At 39.0% G+C, this 18,941-nt stretch overlaps 1 protein-coding gene across 7 annotated transcripts; it reads left to right on the top strand.

Annotated features, from left to right (window-relative positions):
- The first annotated feature begins 5 nt into the window (after positions 1 to 5).
- LOC111337085 (RNA polymerase II-associated protein 1-like) lies at positions 6 to 18,895 on the top strand. Of its 7 annotated transcripts, none has more exons than XM_088724421.1 (28): positions 6 to 198; positions 561 to 652; positions 778 to 829; positions 1,524 to 1,564; positions 2,536 to 2,628; positions 3,111 to 3,447; positions 4,828 to 5,174; positions 5,386 to 5,589; positions 6,096 to 6,263; positions 6,352 to 6,513; positions 8,111 to 8,413; positions 8,948 to 9,105; positions 10,032 to 10,332; positions 10,477 to 10,548; positions 10,623 to 10,732; positions 11,129 to 11,333; positions 11,637 to 11,699; positions 12,287 to 12,361; positions 12,463 to 12,611; positions 12,739 to 12,942; positions 14,121 to 14,246; positions 14,898 to 15,061; positions 15,629 to 15,761; positions 16,506 to 16,671; positions 17,072 to 17,166; positions 17,584 to 17,662; positions 17,945 to 18,007; positions 18,631 to 18,895. In XM_088724421.1, the coding sequence occupies exons 1-28, from the start codon at positions 6 to 8 to the stop codon at positions 18,793 to 18,795; spliced, it is 4,320 nt and encodes a 1,439-aa protein (XP_088580547.1). In that variant the 3' UTR covers positions 18,796 to 18,895. The 7 variants fall into 7 exon arrangements, with proteins under 7 accessions (XP_088580547.1, XP_088580545.1, XP_088580546.1 ...); XM_088724419.1 differs by having other exon boundaries at positions 18,598 to 18,895; XM_088724420.1 differs by having other exon boundaries at positions 775 to 829.
- Positions 18,896 to 18,941: the final 46 nt, after the last annotated feature.

Raw genomic sequence — 18,941 nt, 5'->3', positions numbered from 1 at the left:
CCACAATGTTTTCAAGGCCTGGAGCCAAAGATACTGAAGACGATCTGCTTCGGCTGCAAGAGAAATTCGTTACAGGTCGTTTAAATCCTGCAGCGGCCGTTTTCCGGTCGAATACACGCGAGGAATCTCGGCCACCAGGGGAAGAGAGAGACGCACCATTCGCTGTTCAAGTTACAAGGGACATTGTCACGTTAGAGGGTGAGCATTATGAAGTCTTTGAGATGAAATGCCATTATCTCAACTAGGGTTAAATATTGAATTGATTTATCCAGGCAATACACCGGTTTGTGTGATATTTATGCACACATTATTCTGCTTTTGACTTCCGTGTATAGTTTCATTAAGGCTTCTGATGCAGTGTCAGATTCAGAGGTAAAGTTCTATCAGTCTGATTCCTCCCCACTCCCCCCCATCTTTTCCCGTTTGTTAGAATGAAAACCAATTTTCTGACAGTTTGGCCAATTTTCAATTGTTTCCACATATGTCTATATATGTCACCAAGGCCTAACTAATATATTACAGCACTGTGAGTCATAATATGACTATTTAATTACCTTCAGGTCTTCCAGCCGTACAACCATCCAGCAGATTAGACTCTGAATTCCCACCAAAGAAGAAATCAAGATTTAAAACAAGACATCAAGAGACATTTGTAGGTACCTGCTTGGCATTGTCTGCTTTTGAGGCATTAGCACTAAGATAGAAATTAGTTGTTTTATTATGTAGGTCAAATGGATTACGCCCTTTCTAAATATTATTCTGTATTCTTTTCAGAAGAACAAAAGGCAAGATGACGAAGAGGAAATGGACTGTGAAGCACTTCTTGATGGTGAGTTATTATTAATTAATAAAGGTAGATTTGTGGTAATTTACATACATCATACATAATTATGCTTCATTTATGCTCCAAATTTTCAGAGTAGCTGTGAAGCTAATACATTCGAGAAAATAAGCTAGAGTAAAATAAAATAATGACGCTATATTACAATTCCAATATTATTTATAAACTATGTACAACATTATACATGCAGAGGGAAATAGAAGTTGTAGATCCACTGTGGAAAAGCTTCATATCTGAGGATCTCCAGCAGAGCTGATAACAGAGCTTGGAGAAAGCTTGAACATACAATTGATGGGAAAAAAATGTATTCTATACAATTTTCCTAATGAAAATTTGTTTCTTGATCTTTAAATAATTTTTGTTGAAATGAAGGTTTGAATGTCCATAGTGTCCGCTTAATAAAGGATATTCTATATACAAGGCTAAAAGATTAGGAAAAAAATTATTAAAATGTTTAAACCAAACGTTTTTGGCTGTTTGCCATCATCAAACTTTTCCCATCGGGAATCACATAAGATATATATGTATGTACAGACGGTCATTATTTTCAACCCTGATGATGGCAAACAGCCGAAAACATTTGGTTTAAACATTTTAATAATTTTTTTTCCTAATCTTTTAGCCTTGTGTATAGAATATCCGAAGGTTTGAACGTTACCTTACTTTTTCATACATTTTATAGTCCACGACAGGCATGTAACTTCAGTGCTATATCAAATTCAGGTTAGTAGCAATGCAAGATTTCTGTCTTTGTATGGGAGCGATCAACTCTCTCTTAGGTTGTTTTTACTGGAATCAAGTGTCTATGTTAGATTATGAATAACTAAAATATTAATAAAGTTCCTTGATTGGTCCAAAACCTATTGTTTATTTTTCCAGTAAAACTCCATGAAAATGGTAGTGAGTTTATTTTCAATTGATAAAAGGAAAGGCTGCAGTTTCTATCATCTCTGGTTCATGATTTGTTCAAGATGTGTTCATGATTTTTTCAAGATGTGTTCATGATTTGTTCATGTTGTATTCTCCCAACATCCTATGTGGATTATTACGTCAGTAAACCCATTGAAAATGCATTCTATTGCTCAATTAAAAGGTATACAGGGCTCAGATTTAATTTTTGGATCACTAACCCTTTGGGTTAGTAGACATCTTTTTTAATAACCAAATTATCAAGTTTGGTATCCAAGCTCACAAGTTATGATATCTCAAATAGTAAACATTTTGATAATAATGACTAGGACAAATTAAAAAGTAACTGAAATTGCATGGTGACCTTAAAACCGTTGACAATTATGCACCTATTTTATTACCCTCTCATTTACCATCATGATTAGTCAAGAACAGTACGTCTACAGCACATTCTCTAAGAAGAGCTTAAGTTGATTAAACAACTTGAGTATTCTAAGTATTCCTCTGAGAGGTTGGTCTACGTGTTCTTTGTCCTGAGGTCTACCAATGTTTAAATATGTTAGAAAATTTTACTAACCATGTCAGGTTAGTTGGACACATTTTTGGTAACCAAAGGTTGAAAATTACTAACCATTGGTTAACGGGTTACCATTTATTTCGAGCCCTGCTATCCCTTATTACCTCCGATACATAGGTTAAGTAAGGTTGAATCTTGTCATCTCTTTACGGTCAGTTATCTCTTTTATTGGGTGACACTACCTTTAAAATTCTTCAATTCTCTATAGGAGAAAGATATTGGCAATAGAAGTATTGCTATTCCAAGAGTGTCTGAAAGAGGCTTTCCCATGGTTCTCCATCGTGGAAATATCAATGAGCAAGTAGGAAAGACTTGATAAAATCTTCTTCCTCAAATGATTGACAATTATTCACTGAAGTGGAGGTATATAGTCATATTTATTCACTGAAGTGGAGGTATATAGTCATATTTATTGAGCTGCAAAGTGGCGAGGTAAATATTCACCACTTTTACCAACACTGAGGTGATTAATTGTTTCAGTACCTGCTACACTCACCTGGACAATCAAACTACACTAGCACGCAGGGCGCGACACCAACTTTTCAACTTACTAGCCAATTGGCCAGTGACAACTTAGATGTGATGACAATTTCAGTTTGTTCACTAGCCAAACTGGTTAGGGGAAATTGAAAATCACTTGTCAAAACTGATTTCTACTAGTCTGTGGCCAGTTGGCTACTGTTAGTGTCGAGCCCTAAGCATTTGTTTTGTTTTGTTTGTTTGTTTGTTTGTTTGTTTTTTTTTTCAAAAATTGAGTTTGATTGTATTTGGTCTTTATTACAGAATGTGTCATCTAAAGAAACCGGATCTCAAGGCAGAAGAAGTTTGTTTGCCCAGCAGTTTGCAGCATCAGATGCAGTCACATTTGGTGTTCCAAAACACCAGAAAGACAATTCACAGAAGAAAATTGAAGAAGTGAAAGTTACCCAAGCAGATTCTGGTCAAGTAAAATATTCAAAGTCATCCTTGATTTCAGGAGAAGGTCTAACACAAAGTGCAGAGAAGAAGACTTTGCAGGACAAAGCAGTGGATCAAATTCACAAAGAGAATGTCGCTAAGCTGGAAGCTATGACACATGAAGAGATTATGGAGGAACAAACCAGGATAAAATCAGCACTGGGTGAGTTTGCATTTTGCTTGCATTTGTATTACATGGCACAGCTATATGATGTTCCTCAGGAAGTGATCTACTGTCTGCTGATGAATAAGGCTGATAGTTTCTAAAGAAACTGTTTGAGGCTGCGTCGGTGGGAGTAACGAAATAATTTGGATATATCAACAAAGTTGAAATGGTAAATTGGCCACCGTAACGGTTACAAAAGCTGACGTTTCGAGCGTTAGCCCTTAGTCAGAGCTCCGAAGAAGGGCTAACGCTCGAAACGTCGGCTTTTGTAATTGTTACAGTGGCCAATTTACCATTTCAACTTTGTTGATATATCCAAATTATACTGTCTGCTGATCCTCACTGATGAGCTATAATTGAAGAATAATTTGCATGAACAGAACCCTCAATACCTTAACATCAGTATGCATATTCCCCAGTATGTATATTGTCAGGGCCAGGTTGAAATTTAGTTGGATCATGTTAACCTGTGATATAACTTGTCTGTGGGACAAGCACATTTTTACTATAAGGAAGAGTCAGTGTTTGTACAAAGACACAGGTTTAGGGCTGAAAGAGTTTGACCCAGACTCTACAATTGATTGGTGTCTCTTATTATTGTTTCTCAAAACAAAATATGGTCACATTTTGTCTGAAGCCAGCACAACTTCACCTTCTGCTGTTCATCATCAGAATGATACTGCAGCTGTAGGAGAAGTGGAACAAAAACTGGAGGATGACGGCATGTTCCCCCCCCCCCCCACCACCACTGCCACATCTTGTTGAAGAGAGTAATGGCATTGTGGAATAAACAGTCAAAACTACTAAAGAAAAACAATTTCTTTTTAACATTGTGCATGATATAGCAAATTATTTACTCTAGGTTTAAGTAAAAAAAAATTACCGTAAAAGGCTGATAATTGTGATTATCAAATTAAAGTTTTGAAAAATATTTTTTGGACAAGAACTCTTAGGTTTTGGACAACCAAATTTATTACTGTAACAGTGCTTGTCTGAAGGACAAGTAGATGAGAAACTTTTTCTCTTACCCTGTCCTCCATGCTATTCTTTATATGTTTCCCAAGGAGCTGGCGAGATGAATGTGGAGGCAAGCCCTTTTAATCATATGATACTTGATTTCATTGAAAGATGTAAAATAGATTCACTAATTTTCTAAATTACTGATGAATTTCAGATCTAAGCCACTTAAACCTGTTGTTAGTTTTTTGCTAACCAGTCAAATGATAGGTATAATTGTCCATGGTAGTTCTTTTTTTCTTGAGGGAAAGATGAGGAAGGAGCATGCATTGGGTTTTTAGATGTGCCAGATTCATAACTGTAGGCTGCTTTTGTTGGCAGTCTAAATGTTCATTTAGATTTGACTTTTGTCACCTGCAGATCCAAACCTTGTTGCTTTTTTGACTTCACGGCACAAAAAAACAAGGGTGGAAGCAATGGATACAACTTCAAAGGAGGAAAAACAAGCTGGTCACCAGAACACTAACATTTCTACTGAGGAGAACATAAGCCATGTTGGAAAACATGTCCACTTCAGTGAAAACAGTGAAATGATTAAGGAGGAAAATGGACAGAATATCGTTTCTGTACATGATAAACAGTCAAGTGAAGTGAAAAAGATTGGTGATGTCGAAGTCTCTAGCAAATGGCTTCACATGGACACTGTGGAATATGAAAAGCTAGAATGGATAAAAGATTGCCCTCCACCGAATGCTCTTGAAAGCAAGGTGATGAAAAATTTCAGAACAACACAAAACCCAGCCACATCAGGCACCCAGACATTATGACCTGTACTCTTGCATGGCAATCACTAGGGCCTGACTCCCTAATTTTCATTTAATGCTCTAAAAACAGAGACAAGCTCTGCTAAAATGAGCCACTTTGGGATTATTTATACTTGAATCTCTCAATTAAAACTCTGACTTCTTGTTCTAATAGGAAGGTAACCAAGCACGCTTTGACTTCAATGGCTGCTTGGTTTCAAAAATGGATAACGTCCCAGTGTATCTTGGTCTTCATCATCATGGTAAGGACCCAAGCTCTCCGGGTTATACACTTGAAGAACTCTGCATTTTGGCCAGAAGCAGCTTTTTACAGCAGCGTGTGTTGGCTTTGCAAGTTTTGGCCAAAATCATTAGAGAGGTACTGTTAGTATATGTTTTGTAGTTAATGAAAGATAATATTTTCCAAAGTATTGCTGTTGTGAAATGTGCACTCCATTAAATAATTCCTTCTGATTTCATGTCATTGATGATCTGGAGACATGAGGGTAGATGTATTTGCTATTTGCTCCGAATATATTATGTAAACTATAGCAATCTATTCACAAGTGTATAAAGGTTGATAGTTTTGAAAGAAACTGTTTGGGGCTGCGTTGGTGGGGGTAACGAAATAATTTGATTATATCAGCTAAGTTGAAATGGTAAATTGGCCACCGTTACGGTTATAAAAGCTGACGTTTCGAGCGTTAGCCCTTCGTCGGAGCTTATTCACAAGCGTATAACCTGATTTAATAAGAATTCTCAAGGGGAAAAATTCAAATCCAGATGCCTTTTTGGTCCAAACCCCACTGAAAACCCCTTCAAAAGTACTTAACAATATGTTCTTTTTTCCAAGTCTAGCAAGAGCCTTTTCATTCTCCCTTTCAGTATCAAATGGGAGCATTTCAAGGACATCTTGATGGTGATGTGCTGTCTGTATTGCTTGATGCTGGAACCCTGTTCCTTCTCAGATGGTCCTTAGATGACTCAACAGACGCTGTCATGGCTGCCGCTATACAGGGACTAGCAGCCATCCTCATTGTACCAAGTGATAAGGTTAAAATTGTTGTAACAACGTGATTGATTAATTTTTTTTTTTTTTTTTTTACTGATCAAACCTTTGACACTTGTCCCCTAATTACAGGACCTAGCTAACAAAATGTTTGGCTTTCCACGAGGACAAGAGCTTCCAGCACTCTGCCCTGTCAGGGAGAGAAAAGAACACAATAAACAGGTCAGAAAGGATGAGCAAGAGGATGAAAAGAATCTAACAGATGCTGAACTATTGAAACAGGATGTTGTTAAAGTAAGTACAGGTGTTTTTACATTGGCGATTTTTGATGCCAGTTTTTACACCATGTTACACAAGACAACTTTTAAACAAAATACTTTAACTTTGATGATGCAGTGGTCAGCATGGGCATGTTAGATGAAATGACTTTTAACACAGCATTGTCTCCAAATATGCTGTTCATTTAACTGCCCAAGTTCAAAAAGGGGAAAAGTTAACCTAATTCTTGGAAGGTGTTTCCACTAGTGACCAAACTGGCAAAACTGCCACAAGTGGCCAAAATGGCAAAACTGCCATTAATGGCCAAAATAGAAAAACTGCCACCAGTGACCAAAATGGAAAACCTACCACAGGTGGCCAAAAGGACAAAACTGCCACTAGTGGCCACAATGACAAAACTGCCTCTAGTGGCCAAAATGGCAAAACTGCTAGTAGGGGCTAAAATGGCAAAACTGCCACTAGTGGCCAAAAAGGCAAAACTGCCACAAGTGGTCAAAGTGGCAAAATTGCCACTAGGGGCTAAAATGGCAAAACTCTCAGTAGTGGCCCAAATGGAAAAACTGCTACAAGTGGCCAAATTGGCAAAACTGCCACTAGCGGCTAACATGGAAAAACTCCAACTAGTGGCCAAAATGGCAAAACTGCCACTAGAGGCTAAAATGGCAAAACTACCACAAGTGGCCAAAATGACAAAACTGCCACTAGTGGCTAAAATGGCAAAACTGCCACTAGTGGCCAAAATGGCAAAATTACCACTACTGGCCAGAATGGCAATACTGCAACAAGTGGCTGAAATGGCAAAACTGCTACTAATGGCCAAACTGGCAAAACTTCCACAAGTAGCCAAAATGGCAAAACTGCCACTAGTGGCCAAAATGGCAAAACTGCCACAAGTGGCCAAAAAATGGCAAAACTGCCACTGGTGGCTAAAATGACAAAACTGCCAATAGTGGCCAAATACGTAAAACTGCCACTAGTGGCTAAAATGGCAAAACAGCCACTTGTGGCCAAAATGGCAAAACTGCCGCTAGTGCCCAAAATGACAAAATTTCCACTAGTGGCCAAAATGGCAAAACTAGCAGTAGTGGCTAAAATTGGACAACTGCCACTAGTGGCCAAAATGGCAAAACTGGCACCAGTGGCCAAAATGGCAAAACTGCCACAAGTGGCCAAAATGGCAAAATTGTCCCCAGTGGCTAAAATGGGAAAACTGCCACTAGTGGCAAAAATGGCAAAACTGCCTCAAGTGGCCAAAATGGCACAACTGCCACAAGTGGCCAACTCGGCAAAACTGCAACTAGTGGCCAAAATGGCAAAACTGCCAGTAGTTGCAGAATTAATAAAACTTCCACTAGTGGCCAAAATGGCAAAACTGCCACTTGTGGCTAAAATGGCAAAACTGCCACTAGTTGCCAAGTCAGAGCGAAAGTGTCAGTCTAACGCTCGAAACGTCAGGTTTTTAACTCTTTACGGTGGCCAATTTACAACTCAGTTGACATTACTAAATTAGACAGACAGACAGACTAACAGATTGAGAGACCCATTTATTAGTAATTAAAATTGATTCACAGTTGATCCTCGATAACTATTAAGTATTAATGGTCATTTTCAGGGCTTGATCCAGATGAGTCTTTTACCAAGGATAAGATACGTTTTGGAGGTCTGCCACCCCTCTGTTGTGGCAGTTCACAACATCCTAGACATACTGACAAGAATCTCACAGCATTCAACACATGCTGCCAATGAAGTACTACGGTGCCCCAGACTTATGGAAACAATCTTTACTAACTTTCTTCCTCTCTCATGGAAGATGTCTGAGCTGGAGAGTGATGCTGTGTATGGTATCCCTAGTAGTGATGCCATGAGACTTGTGAGGACAGTTTGTTGTGCTGGAAGACACATGGCTGCAACTCTGGTGAGTTCAAGTCAATTAGGATTCATCTCTTAAATAGTGGAGTCAGGGCACAAGCCAGTGAATCCATCTTGCCAAAGCTTATTGAGACTTCAGTAGTGTGAAGAGACCAGAAGTATTTTTACTTCCTATGGATGGGATACAGTCATTACCCTTTTGCATTTGGTCAGGCCTCTCTGTTAATTTATTAGACTGGACCAAAGCACTGTGATGGTTAATTGTATTGCTAAAAAATAGACCTGAGTTCGCCCTGAACTCTGAGCTTTTGACTGGAAGGTCAGTGGATGAACCATTAGGCATTCCCATTACACTGGCAAAATTCATGGAAGCACCTAAATAAGCAACCTTGAGTTTTCAGCAATTTTCTCAAATCAACGTGCACCTGGATGTTTCAGGTGTCTAGCTATTATTTGAATTATGTCCTTAAAAAAAAAAACACCTAGCAAACAAAATTAAGAAACAAAAAGCAAGTAATAAGTGTACTTTGTATATGTATTGTCTGTTGAATGTTCTCACCCTTTTTTTTTTCCTTGGCAGATTTCAAAGTACAATTTATCTGATCGACTGATGCGCTACACTGCCCTGAGCCCCAGGAATATGCAAATGAAACTGCAAGAGGCGTATTTTTTATACACTGAAAGTTTAAGAACATGGAGAGTCTGTATATTGTATGGCTTGGGCTGTGACGCTGTTAGGTGAGCTACAAACCTTCAATTTTCTCCGGAGATATTAGGATTATTAAGCAAAGCAGGACAAGTGAAACAACAACAACAAAAAACGGACTGGATTCATGATAAAATGAAAATAATTATGTTAGTCGCACACGATGGCAATGGCGAAGAATAACCAAGGCAGACATTCATAAACCGTCAAACTCAAGAGTTACCAGCATCTAAATTCTTCCTAAAGTAATAATTAAGACGAATAAAGGCTGATAGTTTCTAAAGAAACTGTTTGGGGCTGCGTCGGTGGGGGTAATGAAATAATTTGAATATATCAACTAAGTTGAAATGGTAAATTGGCCACCGTCACGATTATAAAAGCTGACGTTTCGAGCGTTAGCCCTTCGTCGTTAGCCCTTCCCTCGAAACGTCAGCTTTTTTAATCGTAACGGTGGCCAATTTACCATTTCAACTTTGTTGATATATTCATAATAATTAAGACCACGAGAATAGAGGAAATGGTCATAAATCTAAGGAGCTTTGATTGTTGAACAAATTCTCTTTCTAGTACCAAAGAAAATGTTAAGAGAAGAGTGTAGAGAAGGTGGATACTGGTATTATCGATGTTAGGATGTTAGAGTAAAGCACTCCGTTATGTTTGCTTGGCCTTTTGCCATGTGAGATTTTCGCATTGAACCTTTGACGTCACTTCCTTTGAGTCCCGTGATCAACTTCCGGAACATGGTCAAATAATGGCAGACGCGAAATCGCGAATTTAACGGCCCAAAAAAGATACTTCTGGTGCTCGGACTGGATTGAAATTTGCTAGAATAGGAGAAGGAGACACGCTGAACCCGAAATTGAAAAAAATGATGTACGAAAATTCGATCTCAGGGGCACTTTAATATACCAAGGGGATGACGAGTTAGTATGGTTCTTTCTTCTCTTTTCTTTTGTAGAGAGATGTATTCAACTTTTATTAAACACCTGCACTCAATTCAATCTCTCTCCATTTGGATGACAACACCAGAGGAGAGATCAGAACTCAACTGTGCAGCTGCCATATTTGGTATTATAGAAGCAGCCATCCATGCTGCTGCTGACCAGCAAGAACCTGCAGAACGTCGTGGGATGGATTCTGTACCACCTCTGCCAATTAACTGGGGTCATGTTACAGGATTTCTACCCCTGATTGGTGGATGTGTAACTAAGTGGGTTAAAGAGATTCTGGGTTGTGATCACAGTCTTCAAGATCTTCAGGTATGACGTTTTATAGTTTTCTAGGTATTACATTTTTTACGACAAGAGATAAGGCTAAAATTTGTCAGTTAGGTATTTCATATCTAGTCAGATAATGTTAAATTTTTTAACTTATTGAGTTTTGTGTAATTCTCTGTTTTTCAGTATGAAAACCTCTGTCTCCTCTCTGGAGCTTTTGCTGGTTTGGCTGCTTTTTACTCTGAACTTCACGACCAGGTTACATTCTTTTTGTGTCTTCCAAACTGTGTCTCATGCTGCTTGTGTGAACTAATAAATGTGCTCTATCACAGGTATCCCACTCTCCCGTGGAGACTCTACAGCAGTTAGAACAGTTAGCCAGCACTGTGCTCCATCCATTGATAGAGCATCATGTCGTGGATTGGTGTTTTACACAAATCAGGTAACTACAGTTTTGTGAATTACGGTGAGATACACCTTTGAAAACTTTGTATTAGATTTGTCATAAGGAGTCATTAGTCAGAGCACTTTTTCATCAAGTGTCGTAAAACCAAAACCACTATACCGGTATTCGAGACCTTCAAAAGCCATTGAGAACTTAAAGTAAAAACAACCAAACTGCCTAAAGCGCGCGAAAAGGCGGGCGACCAAGGCGCGATTGGTTTTTCTTTGGCTTCTGATTGGTTGAGAAAGTGGCGCGAGTTCCCTGGACCAATCACAGAGTAAAGTAAAGAAAAACCAATTGAAAGCAATCCTGGATAACTTTCGCCCAATGAAAAAAATGTTGTATAAGGCTGTTATTAGTGATTTTTAGTCTCTTAGTTTCCTTAATTTTAAGTTCCAGATCAGCTTATAACAAGACCAGACGATCAAAGCTTTGTAGAAAAGCTATTCCCAGTCTTCCAGACCTTGGTTCAATAGAACTGGTGAATCCTGGTACAGAACTGGCGGAGTCGCACAGACCTGAACTGATTGCTTTCACTTCATGTACAATTGAACTCATGTATCACGTCACAAAGTTGCACAGAGGAATCACCCACAAGGTACGTTGTGCATTCTCACGTTATGCTTTTGTTTACAAAACAATAACTATTTCGTCATCATGTTTCATAGACTAGTTGAACAACCTTTCTCTCCACAGCCCATTTTCGGATTACATTTGGCCTCTTTTTTGAAGTGAATCCTGTTGTTCATCTTTTCACTTGATTATAAGGTTTCATTCACGTGCAAATCAAACTCATTTTCATACGAATGGTTCAGCACCAGACCTCGTTTTGAAAAAGAGACCAAAGGCTTATTCTGTCACATGTCTTTCTTATGTATTTAATTTTTTTGTTCACTATTAGTTCTCTGCTGTTCTTTCGAATAAAGCGGTCTTGGAGTATTTGAAACTTGTCGTTGAATCCCAGGTTTGTATACAGTTTTTTTTTTTTATTTTAGACGACAGAAGAAAGCTTCAAACCGTTGGTGCTCAAAATGGAGTGGAGTGCACGTTCTTGATTCATTCCAGTGTATTGACTGTTTTTTAAGTAGATTGCCTTGGCTCCAATGATTGTATTTGTCACCAATAAGTATACACGTCATAACACACGTAATGGTCTTAGTATAGTTTCCATGACTTGTCTGATTTGAACTTATCATATGATCCATACGCTTCTGCGCACGCTTTTATGGAAAAGCATGAGTCTCCGTGCGCGATGGCGTGAGTAGGGCTGGAAAAAGCGGCACGGTCCTGCTAGCTGCGAGCTAGGAGAAGAAAGGAAGAGTAAGGAAGAATGATGGTCTCAAGATAAAATGGTTATTGTCTGAGGTAGTGCGGAGCGGACGGGAAAATATTCGGCTCTCGGTCATGACACACGGACTTTGCCGCGACCAATACCTACGTAATGACCTCTAGCCAGATATTTTCGCGTCCGGCTCTTCCATTCAGTCATTAAGTTCATATTTAAGCATGGAAACATTTTTATCTTCGCTTTCACTCTGTACTTCTCGACAGGATGTTTCTTTGTCCTTCTTTGTTCGTCAAGAGCATCATTTGCAGTATTTCCTGCTGAAACTTGCCAGTAACTTGGTAAGAAAAAAAAATCATTATTGAAGGTTTTTTCCCTTTCTATTCTGTGTGTAAGTGCATGTACCTTTCTAAACACTGCTTGCTCTTTTTCTGCTTTGTAGATTGAACCGCTAGAATCAGATGAGCGTTCAAGTAATGATTTCCTATGGCATGAGGCTGCGCTATCGCTTTTTTCCAAGATCTTCCCAGGAGATGAGTTTTATGCACTAGATCTACTTTCGACGATATTGTTCAATTCGAAGTTTTTCGGGTGAGTTGGCCGTTTTTTGTGCTGTTAAGGATGATCCATGCTTACAAAAGTAACAAAAATTTTTATAACGTAATCCTAGTATCCATTAAGTTGGAAGATTTCATTGACTTTGCCATTTTCATTCCAGCAAATTGAAAAGACCACCATTTATGGGTGTTGCCAAAGACCTCTCAGAAATGACCCTGGCCACCCCTCCAGTTCCAAGTACATGTGATACTTCAGCTACAAGTAGAGGAGAACTTATAGCCGAGGCTCATAAAAACTTACCTAGTATAAGGTCGACCTTCGTGAGCGCCTTTGACGGCATGAATTATCCCTTGAACACTTCTAGGTATGAAATCAGACTTCTGTCTTAAGCGCTTTCCTTCTCAAGATCGGAACAGTAACTTTTGTGACTATCATACATTTTTTTTCAAGCTAGATTAAAGAATTTGGTGTTGTATCAAGAGAACTCCGTCTAGCTGATAGGCCCAGCTATTCTCATAGCTTGTTTGTTTTATGATATAGTTAAAGTGCACCTAAACCCCAAATTTTTTTTCGCTTAACGAAATAAGCGTATTTTTTGGAGTACTTCTCTGCAAAAAATTTTTTATTTCCTCAAATCTTCAATTTTCTGTGCCCAGTCAAAATACGGAAAATCGGCTGCCATTTTGCCCCACGACCGAGCTTAAAGAGGAATGGCTCTAGCGGGTAGTGTGACGTCAAATCGAGAACACGAAAGTCTACATTTCACACATTTTCACTTGTTTGGGAAGGTTGTAGTCGATATTGTCCGAAAATATGCCGACTAAGTGTGTTGTAGAAGGATGTAGCAACGTGCGAAATTTGCAAGAGAGTATCGCGCTTCATACATTCCTCATACAACACACCCAGTCTGCATATTTCGGACAATATCGACGACAACCTTCCCAAACAAGTGAAAATGTGTGAAATGCAGACTTTCGTGTTCTCGATTTCACGTCACATTAACTGGGCATAAAAAATTAAAGATTTGAGCAAATTAAAAAATTTTTGCCCAGAAATACTCCAAAAAATAAGCTCATTGCGTTGAGCGAAAAAAAAGTTTTGGGTTTAGGTGCACTTTAAATTGCAGGGAGAAATTGCATTTTAATTACTTCTAGGCGTTTAAAGTTACGCGAGGATATTTTCTCAATTTTTTCTTTTTGTTGCGTCTAACAACCACATTCATCTTAAAGAGGAATATGAAATAAGAATCTGGTAAGATAGAATAACACAAAGTAGGCAATGAACAGCTCTGAAGGACTAAGAATGGCCAAGAATAAAGAAGATGCAAACAGGCTTGGGAATTGCAGCCAAATAATTTAAGCGGCGTAGGCCAACCGTTTTTTTTTTTTTTCCCAGATGTGTGCCTTAAATACTAGGCATGTCCTAGATCATGTAAGCATAGATTTTGAGAAACATTGAAACATTCTCGTGCAGCTATTGCATTTAAAAGAGGAATCAGTTGATGTGTACTTTTATTCATTCTCATTTCTGGACCCCTCTCAGGTCGATGTCCCTTCGTCAGGTGCGTAATATTGAGTCATTTCTGGTGCCCCTCTGCGTAGGTGCTCTTCAACCCGCTGATTGGATGTTCCTTCCCATAGTGGATCTGTACAACCTGGCAACAAGTGTGTGAGTATTCATCAACGTTCGCAATTCTGTTTTATACTGAATTGTAACTTTCGGCTCTTTGGGGAAATGTGAAGATGCAAAAGTTTAAACAAGTGGCAATATCACGAGCTCATTATGTGACGATGTGAGCTGTTTGCGCTTCTCTCTGCCTTTTCACGATACAGATATTCTTGGCTAAGTGTTCGTGGTGTGCAATACGCTCCGAATTTTGCTGAGCTTTATATGCTTTCAAATTCTGTGTAGAACTGCGCGCCATCTTTTCAGCCGAATTAAGACGGAAATAAATTTTAACTCAAACACTCGCATTTTTCCGCCCGCACTAGGCATGCAATTCGTGGGGGAGAGGGAAGGGTGGATAATGTGTTGCTTGTGAGTTTGCATCGCCACCATTTCTATAGATTTAGTTTTACGATACTCTGAATTGAAATAACGAGTATGGTTCTAACCAAACGAAGCCGAAATACCTTGGAATTTAATACACAGTTGATAGATTAATTTTGTAGTACTTGAACAATCAATACTTGTTGGGCAGATGTATAGGAACCGTTTTATTTTATGCAAACCGAAGACCAAAACCATGAAATGGTTCCATTTAAGACTCGGATGACATTCCTTCTGTGAATTGAATTGTTTGTCGATTTATTCTGTCAGTGAAATGAGGGGCGAGAGCATCGGTACCATCTCAGGCTCTGCAGTTTCCATAGTAACCAATACACTTCAACTGATTCTCTTGCTTGAGGAATGGCGGCCCTCCTGTTTACGTCACGTTACCATGGCATCAAGAATAGCCAGGCTCATGTGCATTTTCTTGACAGGTTAGATTTATAGGCAACACTTCGTGACTCTTACGATGTTTAAGTGTCACGCAAGTCACATCGCTCACGCCTACTCTAAACAAAGTAAGCTGATTTTTTTTGAACAGAGAAATGTTGGAAGTAAATTTGTTGAGTGCCGAATGGATTTGCCTCGAGCTGTAAGTTCATGTTTTAACGGTTGAGGACTTTTGTTGGACTGCATACGCAATGCGAAAATTGCAGCAGCCTTTACTCGATTGCTTTGTAGAGCTTTAGTGGTTGACAGCTGATATGAGGAAATAGAGGACTGGAAGAGTGTATGCATGGGCTAGTCAATAGGTTTCAAAGACGCTATTTTCGGCTAAAAATGAGAAGGCGCACAAACGATAATTATTTGCGGCAGCAAAACGAGGTGGCTTCAAATCAGCAGTTTCCTTGTGTGAGATGAATTGAAATTTTGGCAACCATACGCGAAATAGAAATTGTCAAGTTCGAAGAACTTTTGTAGACTTCCCTCATTTACTGTTTCAACTTTATTCAGTTTTGTCTCTCTAGGCAATTTACCATCATCCTTTTTTACTTTCATAGGAAACGATCTTTTTCTGAACAGTGGCGTTCACAACTATTTATCATCTCTTTTGAAGATTTATACAAGCCCCTCACGTCTCCTTCACCTTGATTTCAATTCTGCAATTCCTGGACTTACATCCTTCTACGACCTGTATGTAGTTGAGTTCTATCAGTATTTCTGCTTCTGTTTCTCATGACATAAAGTTTATTTCCCATTTTGAGGGGTGAGACCAACATTCTTTGACAAGAACTAGCCTCCATTCTGGAGGAATAACAATACTTTTACCACTCTGGAGACCGAGATAAGTCCCTGCAATGATTGGCCTAAGGGGTCCGCGAAAACTTTAAAAAAATCATTTTAAACACTGATAGTCAAAATAAGGCATTGTGGGATCGCAACTGTTTGATCCTGGTCAGCGGTCTAGCCATTTTGGAGGGCATGTAGTTTGTTTGTGGCCCGAGTAGCATCATTTGCGCCCGAGCGAAGTGAGGGTGCAAATGATGTTACGAGGGACACAAATAAATTATATGCCCGACCAAAGTCATGGAATTATCATTATTATCAATACTCAAGGCCAAATCGTACAAATTCATGTAATAAAATATATATTAGAGCGGTAAATGCCATTTACAGCCCGCAATTTGCTGTTTGGCCCGCGAAAAGGAGCGTTTTAGAGAGGGAAGTTTGTCATTTGGCTGCGTGTAGTGGTAATATTGGTTGTTTCGCTCTGACAAATCAGCTTTCCCAAATTCTAATCTCCATATTTCTCCACGAAAGATAAAATAGAAAGAAGAGCGAAATTCCAGTGTTCTAACATAACTTTTTATTATTATCAACTCTCCAATTAAATTTTGACAAAAAGTGAACTCACGACTTTGACCTTGTCTCCTGTAGGTACGCATCCCTTTTGTCCCAGTACTCCGCGGTCTCCTTTGGAGATGCTCTGTTTGGTTCTTTTGTTATTTTACCGTTGGCTCAGAAGCACGACACCAAATTCAGAACAGCTGTTTGGGATGAACACATAGGGGTCTTGCGAGCTCTGTCGATACCCTTAGACCAGGTAAACTCAACAAAATGGTTGCTGTAAAATCTACAGAAGGTTTCATCTTTTTTCTTGCTTTATAATAGCCAACGTTTTCCCCCCCTAATGTCTTGTTCTCTTCTATATTCTCTACCACTAATGCATAGAACTTCCGCCTTTCTTTCTCAAGATCCCTACTCAAGGCGATAAAATTTACAAAATGCAACTATTTTATAGCTTGCCGCTTTTGCGAAGTATTTTGACTCTTACTTACACTTTTCACTCATTGCTGGACATTTCTCCACTTTTTTGTACAGAAATCCGGTTTTCTACCAAACCTTGGGAACAGGGTTAAAGTAACCATTTTGTATAAGATTGCCATATGACTTTAAATGTACAATTCGATGGCAAGTGCGATATTATTCTCTGTTTCCTTTAGCTACCCATCCCTGTGGAGGAATACCTGTATCCTGTTGAACAAAACCAGTCATTACTGGCGCTCTATTTACGAGCTCTTGCCACGCAAACAGTCAGGTAAGTGCGACAAATACGGTTTGCTCTTGTCCATAAATACATGTTGATCGAGCAGTTTTAGAATTGAGCGTCGAAAGTTATTCGGAAATGCTTTGGTTTTTACTTTATTTCCCTCTGTGATCGGTCCACGAACAATTTCCCTTTATTACTCTAAGGGATTTAAGGAATATTGTCTTGAAATAGACGCCAACCTTTAATTAACTTGTGAACAGGCCTCTAATTTTTACTGTTGTCTCCCGCACAAGTATTAATTTCGTCGCCTACGGGAAAATATTAAGCCATAAGCAATGCGAGCCAGCGAGAGGTCAGCAAAGCCCGCTAACGTTCTCCCCACCCCTCTCAAATATTTCCGATGGCAAAGAAACGCACGTTGCATTTTCCATGTCATCCTAATTTTTTTTTTTTTCTTTTTTTCAGGTCGCAGTGGTCCCCTTTCTTTTACCTTGTAGCTGTTCATCACGTTAATTCTTTTGTTTTCCAAAGAGTCGACCCTGAGGTCAGTATGAACTGTTTTATGATAGTGTTATACAGCCTTCCTGCTCGCTTGATTTCGTTTGCGAAAGGGAGACTACTTGCAATTGCGTGTATTTCGACTTACCCTGCGGGCTCGTCAAAATATGTTACGACTTGTTCAAATACTCAACGATACTCGACACTAAAACGTCTATTAACAATTGAGAAAGTAATATTAAGAATCACTTGTACAGGCCACGTATCCAGTAATGTTCCCCTTGTCATGCAAAGTTTTCTTTTTTCATAATCTTTTATTTTATCCTAGGATTCACATGAATTGAAAAAGAAGGTAAATTTTTTGAAGCAAGTTCTCGCAGTGAATAATGAGGTAACTGTTTTACTTGGTTTATTGCATGCTCATTTTTTTCTGTTGTTTCGTGGTTAGCAATTCCATCAGTCAGTCATTCAATCCGCCAGTGAGTAGGTTGGTCAGTCATCTCTATCGTGCTACTGTTTGCCTATCAGTCTGATCATCTTTCTGTTAGTCTATCTAGATGTCTATCTGTCCCCTTACCTGAGTCTGAATATCTGTATGGCTATCTCCCCGTATGATCGTGAGCCTTTTTTTCTGCCTGACTGTATGTCTGTTCTTCTGTTTGACTGTTTGTCTGTCTTTTGCCTTGTCTGAGTATCTGTTTGCGTGTCTTTATGTTTAGCTTTCTATCTGCCTGCATTTTCGTCTATCTCTCTATCTTTATGCCTGACTGTATATCTGTTCTCCTGTTTGACTATCTGTCTGTCTGTCTGTCTGTCTGTCTGTCTGGCTGTCGGTTGTCCTGTTCGTCGTTTGTCTGTCTTCGTTTGTCTATTTCTCTGTCTGTGTGTCTGTTTCTCTGTCTGTTTATCATTCTGCGAATAAAGGATCTGTTTGTGACCTGTGACCTTTTGAAATTGGTGTTCCCTCTCCCTTCGTTCTAGGTTAATTTGTTTTTCTATGTTCGATTGCTTCAGAGTGTTCGACATGATTTTCTACACTATTACAAACCAGCTTCCTCCAGTTCCTTGGAGCTTTTTGAAAAGTTCGCTAATCTTCCAGCTGCCCGACAACTCCTACTGAGGAATCGCGACGACCTCGAAGAATGCCGCAAAATGTTCCAGAAAATGGCCTCTGCGTAAAGAATAGTGGAATCATTCTGCTATTTAAAGTTGTGGAAATGCATAGATCAATGATAATTATTTCTTTCAAATTAAAAATAGCAACGGACAGAGAACCAAATGTAGTACTGTTTATTTTCGTTTTCTTTGTTCACTTTAGTCCACTA

Source organism: Stylophora pistillata, chromosome 6 (genome assembly GCF_964205215.1).
Source record: "Stylophora pistillata chromosome 6, jaStyPist1.2, whole genome shotgun sequence".
Classification (NCBI taxonomy): Eukaryota; Metazoa; Cnidaria; class Anthozoa; order Scleractinia; family Pocilloporidae; genus Stylophora; species Stylophora pistillata.
Note: the sequence above shows the minus strand (reverse complement) of the source record. Positions and strands in the feature narration are given on the sequence as shown.

What these genes read in the sequence shown, in the direction of transcription:
- LOC111337085 (XM_088724418.1), top strand. Translation starts at nt 6, where the DNA reads ATGTTTTCAAGGCCTGGAGCCAAAGATACTGAAGACGATCTGCTTCGG. An exon ending in GTGGAAATATCAATGAGCAA is followed by an intron (nt 2,629 to 3,110) that starts GTAGGAAAGACT and finishes TCTTTATTACAG; the next exon opens with AATGTGTCATCTAAAGAAAC. An exon ending in TCATTGTACCAAGTGATAAG is followed by an intron (nt 6,264 to 6,351) that starts GTTAAAATTGTT and finishes CCCTAATTACAG; the next exon opens with GACCTAGCTAACAAAATGTT.